Genomic DNA, 19135 nt, shown 5'->3' with positions numbered 1-19135 from the left:
GAGGTTCAGTCATTATTGGATAATGTGTCGAAGAATGATGCTCCAGAGAAATGAATTCATTCCTGAAAATGGAAATGTACTTGCTTGGTAATAGGGTAGGTGTATGTTTAACATCATTAGAAACTTGGAGACAGTTTTCCAAAGTGGTGTTAACAATTTGTGTTCCCTCTAGCAACGTGTAAGAGTCCCAGTTTGTCCACATCCTCACCAATATCTGGTGTTATCAGCCTTTTTTTAAAAGCCATTCTAATGTGAAGTGGCACCTTGGGTGGCTTAAATTTGCATCTTCCTTTTGAAATTTTGCATTTCACTTTTGAATGGATTGTGTGCACTCTCTGTCTCCAGTTCTTGTGAATCTCCTCCCAGCAGGCGTTCATTCCCATCATTTGACCAAGTCGGTTTCTGTGGGTTATAATGACCCCTGTGCTGCCAAATTCCGTGACGAGTTCCAGTCTTCATCTTGCCCCACAATCGTCATCCCCTCCTCCTTTGCACACCCTCTTCTGTTGTCCTCCACTGTTCCATATCTGCATCTACTGGTTTTCCCTGCTACACGTATTCTTCCTTCTCAGTCTCCTTTGTTGGTTCCTTTTCATGTGTTCAACCTTTTCCGACTTTGGAGTGCCTCAGTGCTTAATCCTTGAGTCTCTTCTCTCTTTCTGCAGTCAGTAGGTGATTATATTCAAGTCATAGATTTAAATCTCCATTCTAATGAATCCCAAATTTACATCACTAAGTCAGTGTTATGTAGTGGCAATATAATGTAAGCAATATATATGACTTTATATTTTCTAGTAGCCACATTAAAAAAGGTTAAAAGATATGGGTAGAATTAATTTTAAGATGTTCTGTTTAATCCAGTATATCAAATATTATTTCAACATGTAATGAAATAAAAATGAGATTCTATATTTTTTTTGTATTAAGTCTTTGAAATCTGGTGTGTGTTTTATATTTACAGTACATCTCAATTCAGATTGGCCACATTTCAAGTGCTTAATAGCCACATGTGGCTACCGGACAGTGCAGCTCTAGTTAACTTCACCGATTTCCAGACCTCTGTCTCTCCATTTGAATGTCTAATATGTATCTCAGAATTAATGTGTTTCTCGCAACTCATATTCATTCCAACAAAAACAAATCCTTTCAGTTCTTTTTTTTTTTTTTTTTTTGAGACAGAGTCTCACTCTGTTGCCCAGGCTAGAGTGAGTGCCGTGGCGTCAGCCTAGCTCACAGCAACCTCAAACTCCTGGGCTCACGCGATCCTCCTGCCTCAGCCTCCCGAGTGGCTGGGACTACAGGCATGCACCACTATGCCCGGCTAATTTTTTCTATATATATTTTTAGCTGTCCATATAATTTTTTCTATTTTTAGTAGAGATGGGGTCTCGCTCTTGCTCAGGCTGATCTCGAACTCCTGAGCTCAAACAATCCGCCCACCTCGGCCTCCCAGAGAGCTAGGATTACAGGCGTGAGCCACCGCGCCCGGCCAATCCTTTCAGTTCTAACCTCAGTAGATCCAGGATCTAATCAGTTCTTACCTCCTCTGCTGCAGTCGCTGTGGTCCTGGCCATCACTGTCTCTTGCCTAGGTTATTACACTAGCCTCCTGACTGGTGAGATAGCCACGTGACTCTCTTCCTCCTTCAGTTTGTTCAAGTCTCACCTTATCGGAGAAGTGTTCCTTGACTCCCTTGTTTGAAGTGCAAACCTGGCTGGGCACAGTGGCTCACGTCTGTACTCCCAGCACTTTGGAAGCCCAAGGTGAGAGGATCACTTGAGACCAAGAGATTCAAGACCAGCCTGGGCAACAAAGCAAGACCCATCTCTCCAAAAAATTAAAACAATTAGGTGTGGTGGCCTGCACCTCTAGTCCTAGCTACTTGGGAGGCTGAGCCAGGAGGATTGCTTGAGCCCAGGGGTTTGAGGTTACAATGAGCTATGATGACGCCACTGCATTCTAGCCGAGGCAACAGAGTGAGACCCTGTCTCAAATACATAAATAATAAAAAGGGAAAACCTCTTCTCCTTACACACATAAATACATACCCATGAAAGTCGGTATTCTCTTCTCCCTTCAATGCTTTATTTATTTATTTATTGTTTTAGGGTTTTTGTTTTTGTGGCAGTTTTGAACTCCTGGGCTCAAATGATCTTCCCACCTCGGCCTCCCGAGTAGCTGGGACCACAAGCACATGCCGCCCAGCGGTTTTTAAGGTTGCCTGTCACCATTTCTCTTTGTTCAAAGAAGGTTTGATAGGAATTGTTACAGGATATATCTTTAGTCTTTTCAGTTCTTTCTATGGTTGATTCTCTGTTCACCTGTTTCTGAGTCTTTTTAAAAATTTGTTTTCCTAGAAAATTGCCTATTTTTTGTTAAGTTTTCAAGTTGTCCATCGGGGGTGTACATGATAATCTTAGTTTTTAAAAGTACTTCTTTATCTCTTGTTAACACACTCCTTTTCTCACTACTAATTTCTGTTTTAGACCTCTCTTAGATTTGTCTGGTGTTTATCTACTTCTAGTAGTCTTTTAAAAGAATAGTTCTTGATTTTAGGTACCATTTTTACTGTTTTTAAATTTGTCACTTCTGTTTTTGTCTTAACTAATTGTATTCCCAACCTTTTTGGTTTATTTTTAGTTCTTTTCTATTTTCTTGAGTTGATGGCTTAATTCCAGTTTGATTTAATAACAGTCCTCTAAATCTATGGCTTCTTTTGGTGATAACTTTGACCATGTCCCATAGGTTTTGGTAGTCTTGGCTCTTATTGTCATTAATTTTTTTCAGTTATCAAAATCCACACTGCTTAGGCAGTACCAAAGTCGGAATTCAAAGCTAGATAGGCTGTCTGCATGGAATGAGATCTTCTGCTTTATAATGTTTTCTCATAGTATTATAGAACAGAGTGAACTTAGATGATTTTTTGAGGATGGTTTATTGAAATAGTTCATTGGGAATCAAAGTCAACTTTTTTTTTTTCCCCCAAACTCACCAGGAACCTTTCTAATACCTGATCACCAGACTTCCATTGAAGACACCTCAGCTTTTTGGAAGTATGGATAGTAAAGATAAGTAGGGATGAGAGGCTCAAAATGATGCGAGTTGGCTGGACATCTTTCCTCTTGGTCTCCTTTGGGACTATTCATGTGTCCCTTGGAGTGTCTTGGTTTTCCTTTTAGTGACTAGCTTGGGCTTTCTCATCTAAATAGCTTTATTGAGGTATATTTTACTCATTTCAATGATTTTTTTTTAGTAACTTTATCAAGTGGTACAACCATCACATAAACCATAAATCAGTTTTAGAGCATTTATATCACCCAAATAAGATCCCTCATGCCCATTTATAGGTAATTTCTCCACCACCCCCCTGCTCCTCCATCCCAGGCAGCCACTAATCTACTTTCTCTACAAATTTGCTTTTTCTAGACATTCTATTTAAATGGAATCATACAGTATGTAACCTCTTTTGTCTGGTTTCTTTCATTCAACATAATGTTTTTGAGATTAATCCATGAGGTAATGTTTTGGTAGTTCTTTTTTATTGCTGAAAAATACTGCACTGTATGGATATATCATGTCATTAGTTTTTAATAATTGTACAATTTGTTTTGAAAATATTTTTGATCTAGGTTTGACATAAATAGGGTCACATTATAAAGATTCTATTTTTTTTGTTTTTGACTTTTTTTGGTGACTCTAACACATTGGTGGATTCTTAGATATTCCTTAGAAATTTTAAAAGAATGCATTTGTTCTCTATGTCACTGTCAGTTCATACTTTTTTAAAAGTTACTCATGTTCTACCAGTTTTATTATTTATTAGCCCTCTGATACTAGAATCTTTGACTATAACTGCTGCTTTATCCCATTCTTCTTGTATTTCTAATAGTTTTTTTTTTTTAAATGTCAAGTGTAATAATAGTTCAATATTTATACTTTTCTAGACTGTATATCCTGGAGTGACGCAGGCCACTGCAGTGGTGGAGACAGCTTCTGGTAAAGGCCACCACAGGAATGGAGGAAACCTCCAAAAAGGTGAGGGTGCAGGCCAGCTGCCTTTATTCTGGGTGGGAAGGGGTGATAAAGGTAATTGTGTCAAAGAGTTCCCCCTCCAATGTTGGTACTTTTTAAGCCTTTCTCCCATGAGGTAGTAAGATTCAGTGTGTTTTTAACTGGGCAAATTCACTGAGGTGAGTTTTGGTGGATATGGGCAGTCTAGGCAAGACCTTTCAGGGAAATGGAAGATTTAGGGAGGGGAAGGGGAGCAGGAAGCAGGGCTTCTGTCCAGCCAGGCTTTCCAGAACTGTTGACAGGTACAGTTCCACTTGAGTAATAGCTGGAAAGTGGGCAGGTTGACTTCTGCCTAACAAGTTATATGTGTTCTTTTTCTTCCCATAAATCCAAAATTTCTTTTTGTTAATGGTAGAAAGAAAATAAGAAATGGCAGGAACATAAAAAGCAAGTGACCAAAGTTTATGTGCCCATAAATACATGTGGCTTAAACTATTTTTTTTTTTTTTTGAGATGGTGTCTGGCTCTGTCACCCAGGCTGGAGTGCAGTGGTGTGATCATAGCTCACTGCAGCTCAAGGGATCCTCCCGCCTTGGTATCTTGAGTAGTTGGGAGTGTAGGCACACACCACTATGCCTGGCTTGTGGTTTAAACTATAAAGAGAGATTGTAGGTCAAAACAAAAATCCTATCCTATATTGTTCATGAGACACATTTATAACAGAAAAGGAAGGTTTAAAATAAAAGGGTAGGCAAGTTAAGAAATGAACTTAAAAAAATGAACTTAATGCTTAATCTTAAGTATTAATATAGTATAATTGATGCAAAAATCATTATAAGAAGATAAAGAGGGCCATTTAAAAGTGATAAAGTATTAGACAATGAATATATTACACAATGAAGACATCAGCCATGAACCCTAATGGAACAAACAGTGTACTTTCTATTCATACATTAAATGTTGGAATTAAGGAAAGGTTGCTAGAGATTGGACATAATAATGGTTCTCTCTCTTTCCCAGTATATCAGTAGGATTTTTCATCCGATTCAAAATGTTTCCCAAAAAAATGAGTTTAAAAAATTTAATTTGGGGGAGAGACTATAAAATAAATAAAACAAAAAAGGAAGAAGCTTAACCTACCAGATATAAAAATATCCTATGATGTTATAATAATTAAAACAATATAATGCTATTACACAAAAGATAATTAATGAAACAGAATAAGTAGAAATAGACTCTTAGAAAATTATGAAACAAAAACAGATTGCAGGATATGATAAAGATGCTGTTTCAACTCAGAAGGAAAACAATGGATTATTTAGCAAATGGTGTTAGGACAACTGACTATCCATTTTGGAAGGAAATTAAGTTAGATTGCTACCTTATGCTAGAGAGAAAAATAAATTCTACATAATGTAGAAAGGCTAAGAAGTGTTAAACATACAGAAACACATAGAATTGGAATAAATTATAGGAGAATTTGTTTATAATTATTTGGTAGGGAAGGCCAGACACAAAACCCAGAAGTCATAAAAGAAAAGGCCAAGTCATTTAACTAAGTAATCTCAAAGACTTTGGTATAAAAAAGTGCTATAAAAAGTTTAAGCCAGGTGCTATGGCACTTGCCTTGTAGGGCTATCTGAGGCAAGACGATAGCTTAAGCTGAAGAGTTCAAGTCCAACCTGAGCAACATAGCAAGACCTTGTCTCTTAAAAAAAAAAAAAGTAAAAGGTAATAATAAACTAGGAAAATTCACTATATTATACATTAAAAAAAAGAATTAGTATTTAGAATGTATAAAGAACTCCTAAATAGATCTCTTATCTCCAACCCATATTTATAACAGCTTACTGGACATTTACATCTGGGTGTTCTATCACTGACCTCAAAGTTCACTTGTCTGGAATTGAACTCATTATCTTCCCCCTCCTCCTCACTTTTCCTCTTTACCCTCTAAATCTGTTCTTCATAAAGTCTCTATCTCTTTAGCAATGAGTATTCCCATTGAACTATAGTACCAAGTTGCAAACCATAGTATTATCTGGGAATGATTAAGCAGGTAGCGGCCAATTGGTGAGTCATGAAATCAGTTTAGCTGATTGTGATCTGTTTTTTTTTTTTAATGAAATGAAATAAAATAGAAAATAACAGAACACATCGGAAATGGAGTAATTACTGTTTTGTAAAATTTTCCTTTTACTTACATACACATATATTGTCATATGTTTGTACTGGGTCATGATATAAAATGTGTTTCAAATTGTGATCTTAGTCAAAAAAATATTTGAAAACTACTGATATCTCTCTTCCTCTCACTGCCAATTCAATCAGTCACCAAGACTTGGTCAGTTGTGGAACTTTTATACCAGTGTGTTTTTCAGTCTCACTTCTGCACTCTTTTGGTCTACCTGCCTTTACTCTCCTCCTGCAAGCCTTCATTCTTCCTGTTGCCAGTATCCCAATTCCAGTCACATGATTACCCATTGAAGGAGCTGTCGGTGGTCTTCCATTGCCTTAGAATAAGAGCCCCTGCTCCTTAGCACACCAGAAAAGGCTTCTTTCAGTTCACAGGTCTTGTCACTCCCATCGAGCTCTGTCACTCCAGACAAGCTAACTTAGAATTTCCTTTCACACAGCTAACTACTTGCTGTTGGATCTGCCTAAAAGGATTTTGTCTATTTTGTTTCAAAACATTGTTTAAATAGAAAGTTTCTCTGAAATCTACTTCTTTCTTCTCAAGCATTTACCTGCTCTGTCAGCACTTTTATCTTTAGTACGTTTTTGTGTGCTTATTTGTGACGCTGACAAAATCCGTAAGCATTTGAGGGCAGCACTCCTGTTTTCTTTTCCTTTGTTTTTGCAATGCCTGGGGCTGGCACTAGGAGCACTCAAAGATTTATTAAATAATTTTATAAGAAAAAAGTTTCTTATTAGACCTGCCTACAAACAGAGTCAACTCCTATAAATAGTCAACTCCTTGCCATTGAAAATTCAAGCAGAATCTTGGCTACTATCTTAGTCTTCTCAGGCAGCCATAACAAAATACCATGGCTGAGTGGCTCAAACAACAGAAGTTCATTTTCTCATAGTTCTGGAGGCTGGAAGTCTGAGATCAAGGTGCCCCCGTGGTCAGGTTCTGGTGAGAGATCTCTTCCCGGCTTGGAGATGGCCGCCTTCTTGCTGTGTCCTCACGTAAGAGAGGGGAAGGAAGCTCTCTCCTGTCCCGTACAAGGGTGCTAATCATCTAAACGTAATTACCTCCCAAAGGCCCCAGCTCCAAATACCATCACATTGTGGATTAGGGCTTCAATATATGAAGCTGAGAATTGGGGGCGGGGGGAGGCAGAGTTCAGTCCGTAACAGCTACTATAAGGGATATTTGTCATGGATAACATACAACGTATTTGTGTACTGGGAAAAGCTAGGACCAGATGGTATCTAAGGTTTTTTAGTGTTTAAGTTACGTAATGTTGCTGCTGTTAACATTTTATCCCTTTTTTTAAAATCAGATAAACCTTTAAGAAAGAAAATTTGTTATCTTCCAATGGTTGTTATGAAGTCAAATTGACTTTTCCTGATTATGACTGGGATTCTTTGGCACTAGAGCAAAGAGCTAATGACAAAGAAATCAGCAACATCGACAAAATAGATTTATTGGAGCCATCTTTTTCAGTGAGTCAAGATACTAACAGAGAGAGTACTCAGTCTCAGTCAAGTGAGTCTGAAGACAGTACTGACTATGCTTCCTTAAATGAAACATACTCTATTCATTATACAGAGTCAAAACTAAAGCATGAAAGTCTTATTCTTTTAAGTTCACAATTAGATCCTGAAATGCAGAAAAGGAAGGAACTGTTTTTTGATATTTTGGAACATCAAGGTAGTAAGACTGTTGACTTGGAAAGAATGTACAAGATTTCAGATGGTAATATAAAGAAACTGTTGAAGATATGCAAAAGCATGATACAGATGAAGATTCACAGCAGGAATATCACAGTGCAGAAGAACAAGAATATATAAGTAACCATTTATGTTTTAATCATACAAAAACATTAAGTATATCTAATCTGAAAGTTGTTGAATTAAGAAATTCAGGTTATGAATTTAAACAAACGTGCTAGCAATCTAGAAGTTAACCATGTTAAATTGGAAAGTGATTCTATCTTTTCTTTAGGTTCACTTGATGTTTATGGAGAAGAAGATTCACCGCATGTCTCCAAATTTCAGAATTCTGTCATGTTAAGAGAATATTATGAAAAGTGTAAGGAACAAGAGACTAATTTAATGTACCACACAGTATTTGATGACAGTATGCTAACAAGCAGTTCTCTTGGAAACCAGGAATCTCAATCTAAGAGTGGATTCTTGAACCCTCAAAAAGCATTAAAAACTAAAATTTATACTGAAAAAATGAAATCTCAAATAACTGAAAGTAAAGATTTTTGTGGAAATACAATTGTTGAGAGCAAAATATTACAGCACCTTAAAAATTCTAGCACATTACCACAAGACAGAGCTTTAGAGACATTACCACAACGCTGTAAAGATGGTCAAACTTCCTGGACCTCTGTTTTTGATGATTCAGTAATTTCTGCCTGTGAATATTCACATTATAAAAGCGTACACAACACCCCTGACCCAGCCTTAGATTTTTCTAATACACCACCAAGGGTGACAGTCAGGGATATTCAGGCAATGGAAGAAGGTTGCCAGTAGCAGTGCCACAAATAAAACGTGCCTTCACAATATGGAGGGGATGAATCCTAAATCAGTGACAGATGCAGCAGGTTGCACAGTCACGATTAATCAGACTGTGGATGTTAGCACTGATTTTAGGGCTTGTTTCACAACCAGCAGGGCAGCAAGTGCAAGATCTTCTGTAGCGTCTGCATCAAGTAACACAGAGGTTACAATGATGAATAAAAAACGGCCTGGCACATGGCAAAGAGAGCAACAAAGAAGTGTGGCTTGTAATACAGAGTGGTCATAGGGTCAAGATTGTGTAGATCCTCAGATAGCCGTGATAAAAAGATCAGGAACATCTCCCTCAGTTGACAGTTTAAAACCTAATGGAAATTTTCTAAGCAAGGTAAAATCAATATGATTAATAACAAAATTTTATTTGACTTTATAAAGAGACAGTATATGCTAGCAAATGTTTTTGGTTCATTGATTATATTGAGGCTTTTGTGAGAAAATGCTAGAAGAGGGAAAGGGTACATAGATTGTTACCAGCTCTATGCTCCCATGGCTGCTATTGCCACAAAGTGCATTAGAAGTTGAATTTTGCATTTTATTAATACTAGTTTGGAACTCCAGATAGACCATGTGTTATTTATCATATATTTATAATTTAATTTAAAAGCCTGTTTTCAGGATTCCTTGAAATTAAGAAAAACATCTGATATCACAGACTTAAACATCCTGAGAGGTACGTCAGATATATGAGCTTGCAGAGACATGTCAGGGGAAATCAAAATAGTATTTGTTTTCTGTGTAGCGTATGTAACCATACAGAATAATAGCCAAAAGGGACCCTAAGAAATCATCTGCTTTAGCCATTTGCCTTCAAACAAATAAATAAAACAATACAGAATATTAAAGCTCTTCATTTATTGAGATTTCGGTCTCAGTTTCATCAGAAACTCGTGGCATCTTACCTGTTCAACCCAAACTCATACTGATTTAATTTTCAATTTTCTTTCATTTTATTCCCCTATAGAAAAAAGCAAAAAATGTTTTTTGAAAATGTCATAAATTTGAAGAAGTAAGTAGCTACTCTCACTGGTGCATTTTAATCTTGATTTAAATTTATTATATAATTTGCTTTGCATTTATTAAGATACCCTTATAATTCAGAGCACAGTGAAGAATGAGGAAGTGGGAAGGTAGAGAAACAGGGAGATGTCTAAGAAGCCAAATTAGTTATAATATTCTGAGGTCATTTACTTTTTCCTTCCATCATTCATTCTTCTAATGAGTTTATTCTGGCATCTCAACTCTAGAAGCAGAAGTATTGAGAACAGCTGAAAGTGGCAATTGGAAACAAGGGAAGACTTCCAATAACATTAATACTCAAAAAGATGTAGTGACTTGGGGCTTTTCAATGGATATGTTGTAATAAAACAGCAAAATATTTGCTTATGTTAAGGAAAATGTAAATTATTTTCTGTTAAAAAGATAATATGTTTAAGAACAATTTCCATCCAAAGTGCTTACAACTTAAAAAAATCTTGGCCAAAGTTTGATGTAGGTTGAAAAATACATTGATGATGGATAAAGTTATTACCTTAGATTAGAATCCTTTTTTGGTAAAAGAAAGTATGAATTTAAGAATTGTTTACTTCCTTGACTTATAGAAAGAATATATTTAGTCATAATTCTTGATGTCCTTGTTTTCTGAAGCTGTTATGTGTTCCCACAGCCTCTCTATCCTGAGTAGAATCCATTTAAACTTGACAGAGAAATGCAAGAAATTTAAAATGTTTCTAGAAGCCTGTCATTGCTATAGAAAAATGTTTGGAATGTTTACCAAATCTTTTTTTTTTTTTTTATTTTAAAAGGAATTTCAACTTTTTAAAGAGATGGAGAATTTGCCATCAGTGTGCTGTCAGAAAATAATGCAGAGAGCCACGAAAGCAGAGCTGCAACTTTTAAATGTTCACCATCAGACGTGTCATCATCATTGTTGTGATATTTACAAACTTGTAATGGAAAATAGGGAGGGATTAAATAGGTGTTTATTGATTTTAAATCTGTATTTTTTAAGAAATGTATCACTGCCTTTAAGTTTATTCTGGAAATTTTCTTTAATTTTCATTTGTGAAGGGCAGAATGAGGGGTAGATTGTAACTGGGCTTCTTAGCTGGCCTAGGGGTAACGGACTTTTCCTAGAAAAGGTAATATATTTGAACTTTCTGTAACATCCAAGTAAGAATGAAGTCAGGTGGGGTTTGCATGACATCCTACCACATTCTCTCTGGTTTATCCATTGAGAGATGTTTGTGCTGCCCTTAGAAAAGCACATTAATTGTGGTTCACTTTCTTTTACTCACCATTTAAAAGAAAAAAATTTAAGATCTAGAGAGTTAGCACTAAGCGTATACTATATTAATATTAGTGTTCAATGGACGACTTAGGCTGAAATAATTTCGTTTTGTGGACTTACATTTTGAACAGGAATTTACAAAGTAACTCTGCTAAGAAGGAATTAGGGTCGGCACTGCTGTCTTTTTTGGGAGACGTAGACATGTGAGTTTGAAAGAAAAACCACGCGCGGGCGCAGCACTGGGAGAGCTGCCCACCGTCAGTGGGATCAAGGTCGCCGTCCGCCTGCTCTGCTTTCGCTTCCCGGGTATGTGTGTGTGTTTTAGGAGTAAAAACTTTACTTCATTTAGACAGAAAACATTTTAAACAGAGATTTTTCTTTTCTGTCTTTACAGCTGATGAAAGAAGAATCACATGTGTGAGTTGATTTCATCTAATTTAGAACTCATTACATCTTTAAAATCACTTAATCCAGTTAACTTTAAATTTTCTGTTTTGGTCCCTATTGAAAACATTGGTGGATTCTTTCATGAAGTCTTTATTATCTTTTTTACTGATATGTAATATTTGTACATATTTATAGGGTACATGTAATATTTTGTTACATGCATAGGATGTGTAATAATCAAGTTCAGGGTATTTAGGATATCCATCACTTCATATATTTAATATTTATTATTTCTGTGTTGGGAACATTTCAAGTCCTGTCTTCTAGCTATTTTGAAATATAAAATATATTGTTAACTATAGTCTGCTATCAAACATTAGATCTTATTCTTTCTGAAGCGTTTATCTGTTTAGCTTTTCAGGAGCAGATTCTGAACTAGATGATCAAAGTGCTCAGGATGTTGATGTTTCTTTGACCCTAAAAAAGACACTCTCTAAAGTAAGATTTTTAGAAAGTTCATCTGTATAAATCTTTGATTTTATGGCTTAAGTAAACTATAAATTTCAGGGACTCCAACATCCTTCTTTTCACTCAACTAGCTTACTTTAGTTAGGAGGAACATAATGGTGTATTTAAGCTTAATCAAACAAATCAGCAATATATGTTGAGTAGGGTAAGCATATAGTTTATCACCAGATCAGTAGACTTCTGAGGATAAAGAGAGTAATGTTAATCATTCACCACAGCAATAGGTATAAATCTGGACTGTCCCAGGCAGATCCATGATATATGGCCACCATCATGTCGCATGAGTGCAGTTAAAACTAATATCTTGCACCTTCATTTCATGAGGTAGAATAAAGTAATGCTCTATTTGTTTTAGGCAGGGCAAAGTTTTAATTTCTCCTTTGTTGAAATGTTCCCTAAATCCCTGGGGGGACTGGCCTACAGACCAGGGCTTAACTCTGGGATATCCCAGGTTCCCTAAATCCCTGCGTGGGACTGGCCTACAGACCAGGCTCATCTATGGGACGTCTCAGATTCCCTAACTACCTGGGGAGGACAGGCCTATAAACCATGGCTCATCTGTGGGATGTCCCAGGTTCCCTAAATCCCAGGGGGGACTGGTCTACACACCAGGGCTCATTTATGGGATGTGCGAGATTCCCTAAATCCTTGAGGGCACTGGCCTATAGACCAGGGCTCATCTGATGGCTGTCTAATGTTCCCTAAATCCTTGAGGGCACTGGCCTACAGACCAGGACTCATCTGTGGGCTGTGCCAGGTTCCTTAAATCCCTTGGGGGAGTGGCCTACACACAACAGATCATCTTGGGGCTCTCCCAGGAGTCCCAATGGGATGGCCGCTGTGACAGCCTCTTAGGTTACCTTAATGCATGTCTTTCTTTATTTTCTGTCAGAGATCAGGATCTCGCTGGGCAGGGCATCTAAGAAGGCTTTTTCTCCCTGGCTCCTGCACATCCCAGGGTGGGGACAGGACTAAGTGATGAGCAGAGGGCCACTGGAATTCCTGGGCTGACCTGGAAGGGAGGAGCAGCCGTTACCGTCTCTTCCTTGTGATCAGGTGTGGAGCCTGTGTGTGATGGCCGGAGCCCCTGCTGCTGCTGTGGGCCAGGAGGCGGTTCCCGCGGGAGCTGTGGGAGGCAGGAGGAAGGCGGCAGGACACCGGGGTTGGCTCTCCCTGCCCACACAGTGCGCCTCAGTCATTTCTGGACACGTCCAGGCTCCTGTCTTCCACCCTGAAGTCTCACTCCTCTGAGCTCCCCTGAGCTCGCCCGTTAGTAATGTGGCTACATCTACCCTGTGTGCTGTACTGAGGGGGGTGAGTTGCGTTAAAAACCTCAAAAACTGTAGGTCGAAGGGCTCCTCTCCTGTTTTGTTTCCAAGCGTCTTCCCCAGACTTCACTGAATTCAGAAGAGCAACCTGCAGGCAGCCCCAGGCCCGTCCCCACCCCACACAGTCCTGTGTCGCTGCAGGGGCCCTGGGCAAGGGAGCCGCTGGGATGTGCAAGGGGTGTGCACCCCACTGGCTGAGAGTGGGGCTCCCCGCCTCCTGGTCACTCCCTCCGGGCCACGCCCGCCCCCTACCGCTTCCCCACCTTCTGTAACCCCCACCTCGGTCCCTCCCTAGAGCTCCTCCCTACCCCACACACCTGGTCCCGCCCATCCCCTGCCCAGTCATTCCCTACCGCCCACCTCCTCCCTACAGCTTCCCCACCTCCCGGAACCCCCACCTCCAGCTCTCCCTACAGCTGCCCCCCACCCTGCCCACCTGGTTCCCCGGGTCCCTACCCAGTCACTCCCTGCTGGCCACCTCTGCCCCGCCCAGCCGCCCCCTCCCTTCCTACCGATCTCCGGAAATCCGGGTCACCTTGGCCCCGCGCAGTCACTCCCTCCCCGCCACACCCCCCCCAGCCCTCCTTACCGTCCCGCCCTCATCGCTGCCGGCCGCCCCGCTGGTCCCCTTTCCTCCCTCCGTTCTTTCCGTGCGTCCTCGGAGCCTGGGCTGCAGCGCCCGCCGCACATCGGCCGTCCGGCTCTCTCCCTCGTCCCTCGGTGGTTTCCGTCCATCCTCGGCCCTCTCCGTCACGACTCGGTCCTCGCTGAGGCCTTTCGGCTCTCTTCGCCAAACCTCTTCAGCCCTTCCTGTGGTTCCCCGGCCTTTGTCGCCAACTTTCGGCTCTTTCTGTCACCTGCAGGGTGCACAGTCCCGACCCTGGGACTTGTGCAGGCTCTGCGGTTTCTTGGCGGTCTTGATGGCAATGGCACCTTCTGGAAGAGTCTTCCTGTTGTCCAGACTGCGGGGGGTTTGCGTCTAGATCCAGGTGCTCCTCGCACAAAGATCCAATGATTGAGAGGAGGGCTGCCAAGGAAGGAAGGAACTTTTAACTGGACAGACCTGGAGAAAAGCAGCTGCTCAAATCCGTCTCCGGCTAGCGGAGCTCTCGGGCTCTCAGGGAGGGGAGGGAGCCCGGCAGGTGGGAGGGGGGTCGGCGAGTCCTGGGGCAGGTGTGTGTGGGGGGGTGACGAGTCCCGGGGCAGGTTTGGGGTGGGGGTGACGAGTCCCGGGGCAGGTGGGGGTGGGGGTGGGGGTCGGCGAGTCCCGGGGCAGGTGGGGCTGGGGGTGGCGAGTCCCGCGGCAGGTGGGGATGAGGGTGGAGGACGGTGAGCCCCGGGGGCGACGGAGGTGGGGGGATGGCGAGCCCCGGGGCAGGAACTCTGACGCCTGCAGTCCCAGTTACCCGGAGGCTGAGGCGGGAGGCAGGAGGATCGCTGGAGCCCAGGACTTCTGGGCTGTGGCGCGCTGTGCCCATCAGGTGTGCGCACTAAGTTCGGCATCAACATGGTGACCTCTCCGGAGCGGGCGACCACCAGGTTGGCTAAGGAGGAGTGAATCGGTTCAGGTCGGAAACGGAGCAGGTCAAAACTCCCTGGCTGGTCAGAATCTCAAATCCTTTGTCTTGCAAAAAATCCTTCTTTTCTGGGAAACTCCAAAGGTCCAAGAGTCAGTTAAGGGAGAGGATTACATTAGGGCCGCCAAAATTTGCTCGGGGAGGGGCAGGTACAGTCTCTGGCCACACAGCTGTGATTTTACTGTTGGTGTCTCTGTCAACTAAACTAAAATCTTAAGTCCCCCCCCCCCACCTGCTGACCGAATGGACCCCTCCTGGCCAAGTGGATGCCCTAAAACATTCTGTGCAGAACCACCGTTGTTTCCCTGGGCCATATTTAGTCCAGAATCCTCTTTTCTAGACCCACACAGCCTAGCTGGCTTCTCTGGAATCTTCTAGGCATCGGAAGTGATGAAAACTAGATGGAAGAAAGAAAGGAGATATTATGTCTTGTTTTCCCCTGGAGCAGTAGGTGCCAGGGGGCCCTGGGGTCTGAAGCCACCCTCAGAGGCCTGGCGGGCAGCTCAGAGCCCACCTGTGAGCAGGGGTCCGCGCCAGCTGAGACTCTGCCCTGTGTCGGGAGCCCCCCACTCCTGTTGGGAGCTGGGTTCTCGTGCAGATGGGGGGCAGATGGAGGGACCTCCCGGCAGGCCACCGGGGCCTTTTCCCCTTTGTTCCCTGCACTGCAGTGTGGGGGGGGGCCTGTCACCCTCCCTGGAAACTACACCCCCTCCCCATTGTCATGTGGGGCTGAGCCTAGAGACTGGCTGCCCCCCAGGTGGATGGGACGTGGGGACATCTGCATGGGACATGCACACCGGGCGTGTGACGGTGGGGTCCCACCCGGGCACTCGCCCTGTCCTGAGAGGATCTCTGTGCCCTCCCCGCCCATTCCATGGTCAGCCTGTCGCCATTGGCAGTTTTTAGGGGCCAGAGACCTCTGCTGGGGGGCTATGGCCCCCACCCGCAGGGAGCCACTCCTGTGGAGGGTGGGGGTGGAGCTGCCCAGTGCTAAGTCCCTGGGGGCTTTTGGGGGCACCTGTGGCAGCATGAGCCCACCTCCAGCCCCCAGCCCAGAAGGACCCTCAGCCCCCAAAAGCCTCTGCTGCTTCAGGGGCTCGTCCCAACAGGCCTGGGTGACCTGAGGAGCTGGGCCCAGCATACGCTGTTGGGCTGATGGGCGCGTGTGCACCCCGGATGCAGGCATGGGGCCAGCGGGGCCATCATGGGTGGGTGCAGATGTCCAGTTGGGGCAGTGATGACCATCGGGGGGATGCCCAGGGCCAAGGGCGGGGTGGATGGGCTGCAGTCAGGGAGGGCTTCTCGGAGGCGGTGTCCAAAGTGCCCTGTGAAGGCTGTGCTGAGGAAGGGCCTTACTAAGCCCCAGGGGCACAGGCACATGGGACAGCCCGAGATGTGGTCCCCCGGCCAGAAAAATGAGAAATGAGGCTACGGGCACCTCCCTGGGATCAGGCAGGGCCGACGTGGGGAGAAAGCAGAAGAGGCGGTGCAGGACCCCCTGGGCAGGGCCTGGGGGTTCCAGGTGCCCCTGGAGGAACAGCTTCCCTTTGCCCTGGGCCAGGGCTGCCCTACAAGCCCAGGGCCGCAGGGAAGCCGCAGCCCCCAGTCCTGGGCTAGTGGGGCCTCCCAGCTTGGCTCAGCACTAGAAGGGCCCATTTGCCAGTCTGTCTCCCCCCAGGGCTCTGATGGCAGCACTGGGTCCCAGCTAGCTCCATGCCACCTGGCCCGGGACTCAGTGGCTGGGGGCCAGTCAGTGGGTGACAGGACAGAGCCCGTCCTGGGACAGCACTGACTGTCAGATGTTCTGGGGGCTGGACTTGCTTGGTGGTGGGGGCACTGTCTGGCCACCTGTCCTGGCTGGACATCATGCTGTGGGGACACTGGAATGTGCTCCTGTCTCCACCTTGGTCAGGCTGACATGCGGACGCCAGGCCTGACCGCCAGCCTGGTGACCGGCGCTGGGGCATGCAGCCCCCTCTGGGCGGCCTCGGCTCCAGGCACCACCAGTGCCAGCCCCTCGGTCTGGGGAGCGGGTGGCTGAGGGGCTCCCTATCAGAGATCACATTCAGACTGGGGTGGATGCCTGTGCCAAGAGCCACTGGCCAGGCCCATGTCCCCAAGGGTCCCTGTGATCTTGGGGAGAGGGAGCCCTGGTCTCTGCCCTGAGCCCGCAGGAGCTCTCCCTGGGGGAGCCAGGCGCCTTCTGCCAGAGCAGTCCCCAGTGAGTGCTGGAAAGACAATGCCCGTCTCTTCCCTGAGACACCCAGCCCTGCTCCGTGGCTCCCGGGACAGAGTTGGCCTGTTCTCTGGAGCCCACAGGGCAGGGGGCGTCCTGGGAGCCCACGCTGCTCAGAAGATGCGGTTCTCCCCAAACCCAGCCCGGCAGATGTGGCCACTGCTCACACACACGGTGCCCGGGAGAGGGGTCTGCTTCCCAGGCCCAGTGTCCTCCAGGCCTCAGGGCAGAACCCAGGGCCGGCAGGGGACCCCGCTCAGTCTCTGGGGGACTCGGGGCCTGGCCAGGGGTGTCCAGGAGCACAGCACTCTGAGGACAGGCCTGTGCCTCCAGGGCGGAGGCGGCCCCAGGCTGGCCACTCACCTGGACCGGCAGCTCCGCCTTGTCCGGGATGGAGGAGGACGCAGCGGTTCCCGGCACTGTCGCACTGCAGCCTCCTCCTGCCCAGGGCTGTCCCGTGCACGCTGACCGCCCTGTGTCCCCCGGGCCCCCGCAGGACCAGACGCCCAGGCTGAGAACCCCGAGCAGCCACTGCCCCCCGGCCCTTCCAGCTCCCGGCGATCCCCGAAACCCCTCGGGGGCTGGGGAGGTGGCCTCTGCCCACACAGGGCCTGGAAGGGCCTGGACATCGCCACCTGTGAGGGCTTCTCCCCTGGTCGCAGGAGACCAGAGCCCCTTCCTGAAGCCCCGTGTGGGCTCAGCTGATGGCGGGAGACGCCCGCTGAACAGGCAGCTCAGCTCCGGGGCTGACCGGGAAGCCAACAACCTTCCTCCTGCTGTGGCCGCCCAGGCACAGCCACCCGGCTGCCCCGGCTCCACCGGCCGAGCCCGGACCTGCCCCTGGTCTCTGCCCACAGCGTCCAGTTACTTCCCTCCGGGTGGGCAGCGGCCGCCCTAGGGCTGCTCCTAACTTCCCGTTGCCTAGTGCCTCTGTGTGGTCACTCGCCCGTGGCCGTCAGCAGGACCCGGGCTGGAGGCCGGGGGGCCTCGTGCCGGTGCGTCAGGGCCCGGCCTCTGCGTCCCCGCCGCTGCCCTGGCCCGGGTGCGCTGCGGGCCGATGCCTGAGGTCGTCCAGGCAGACGCTGGCTGTTGCGGAAGGTCATCCTCTTACACCACCTGGGGCCTCTGCGGCCAGGCTAGCGACAGGGAGCGGGAACTGTCCCCGGACAGCAGCACGGAGCATTGCCAACCCTGCCCCAGCGAGCCCTCGCAGGTTCCCAGGAGCCTTCACTGCAAGGCCAGGGGGCCACCAGCCCAGACCTTGCCACAGACCTGCCCGCGCAGCCATCGCGCCCACGGGCCTCCACTCTGCAGAAGACGCGGTCGCCTGCCCTGCCGCCGGCGGCCACCAGAGGGCCCCACAGGGCAGGCTCTGTCCTCAAGCGGCAGTGCCAGGGCCCTCTCACTGGAGCCACGTGGGGCTTGAGCAGCCAGATGCCAGAACAGGGGCCTCTCGACCTGGTTCCTGTTTTGGGCACAGAACCACCCAGCTCAGCGCCTCGCCTGCCTGGTCCCAGCCCTGCCTGTTCCTGGGCCTCCCCAACGTGCCCCATCATTTTGTTTGGAGTGGGCAGCTGCTGGGGGTCGGGGGGCTGAGGCAATATGGCAGCGATCAAAGCTCCTCCTTGTGAGCACCTTGCGAAGCACCTCAAAATCCACCAGGGACACAAAAGCCAAACTCAGGAGACGCTCGAGACACACGTGGGGGCCTCTGACCCTGGTAGACGGGGACTTAGTGGGAATTGGCTGGCCGCAGGGCAGACGGCTGACCCTCGACATTGGAAGGCGCCGAGTACAAGCAGTAGGCTCACAGCAGGCCAACAGTCCCCCACGTGCCGGGGCTGCGAGCTGGCCTGATGCCTGCCAGCCTCAAGATGCCCAGGCCCCTGGAGAGGAACTACCTATGCTAGAGCACCGGCCTGGCCAAGCAGGGTCCTGGCGGGAAGCAGCAGAGGTGTTGGGGAGCAAGGGGAAGTGGCCCCTGGGCCATTCCAAAGTCCAGCCAAGGACACCGGCAGGA

General features: G+C 46.3%; 1 protein-coding gene across 1 annotated transcript in view; it reads left to right on the top strand.

Annotated features, from left to right (window-relative positions):
- Positions 1 to 19135, top strand: part of LOC138398374 (RNA-binding protein 44-like) — a 108222-nt gene that overhangs the window by 12198 nt on the left and 76889 nt on the right. Inside the window, 13 exon segments of the mRNA XM_069492762.1 lie at positions 3945 to 4035; positions 4854 to 4873; positions 7534 to 7936; positions 7939 to 8120; positions 8122 to 8711; positions 8713 to 9100; positions 9388 to 9424; positions 9427 to 9446; positions 10575 to 10747; positions 11191 to 11252; positions 11255 to 11331; positions 11409 to 11476; positions 11860 to 11944. Of these exon segments, the coding sequence (XP_069348863.1) occupies positions 3945 to 4035; positions 4854 to 4873; positions 7534 to 7936; positions 7939 to 8120; positions 8122 to 8711; positions 8713 to 9100; positions 9388 to 9424; positions 9427 to 9446; positions 10575 to 10747; positions 11191 to 11252; positions 11255 to 11331; positions 11409 to 11476; positions 11860 to 11944 (2196 nt within the window).

Source organism: Eulemur rufifrons, chromosome 17 (genome assembly GCF_041146395.1).
Source record: "Eulemur rufifrons isolate Redbay chromosome 17, OSU_ERuf_1, whole genome shotgun sequence".
Taxonomy (NCBI): Eukaryota; Metazoa; Chordata; class Mammalia; order Primates; family Lemuridae; genus Eulemur; species Eulemur rufifrons.
Note: the sequence above shows the minus strand (reverse complement) of the source record. Positions and strands in the feature narration are given on the sequence as shown.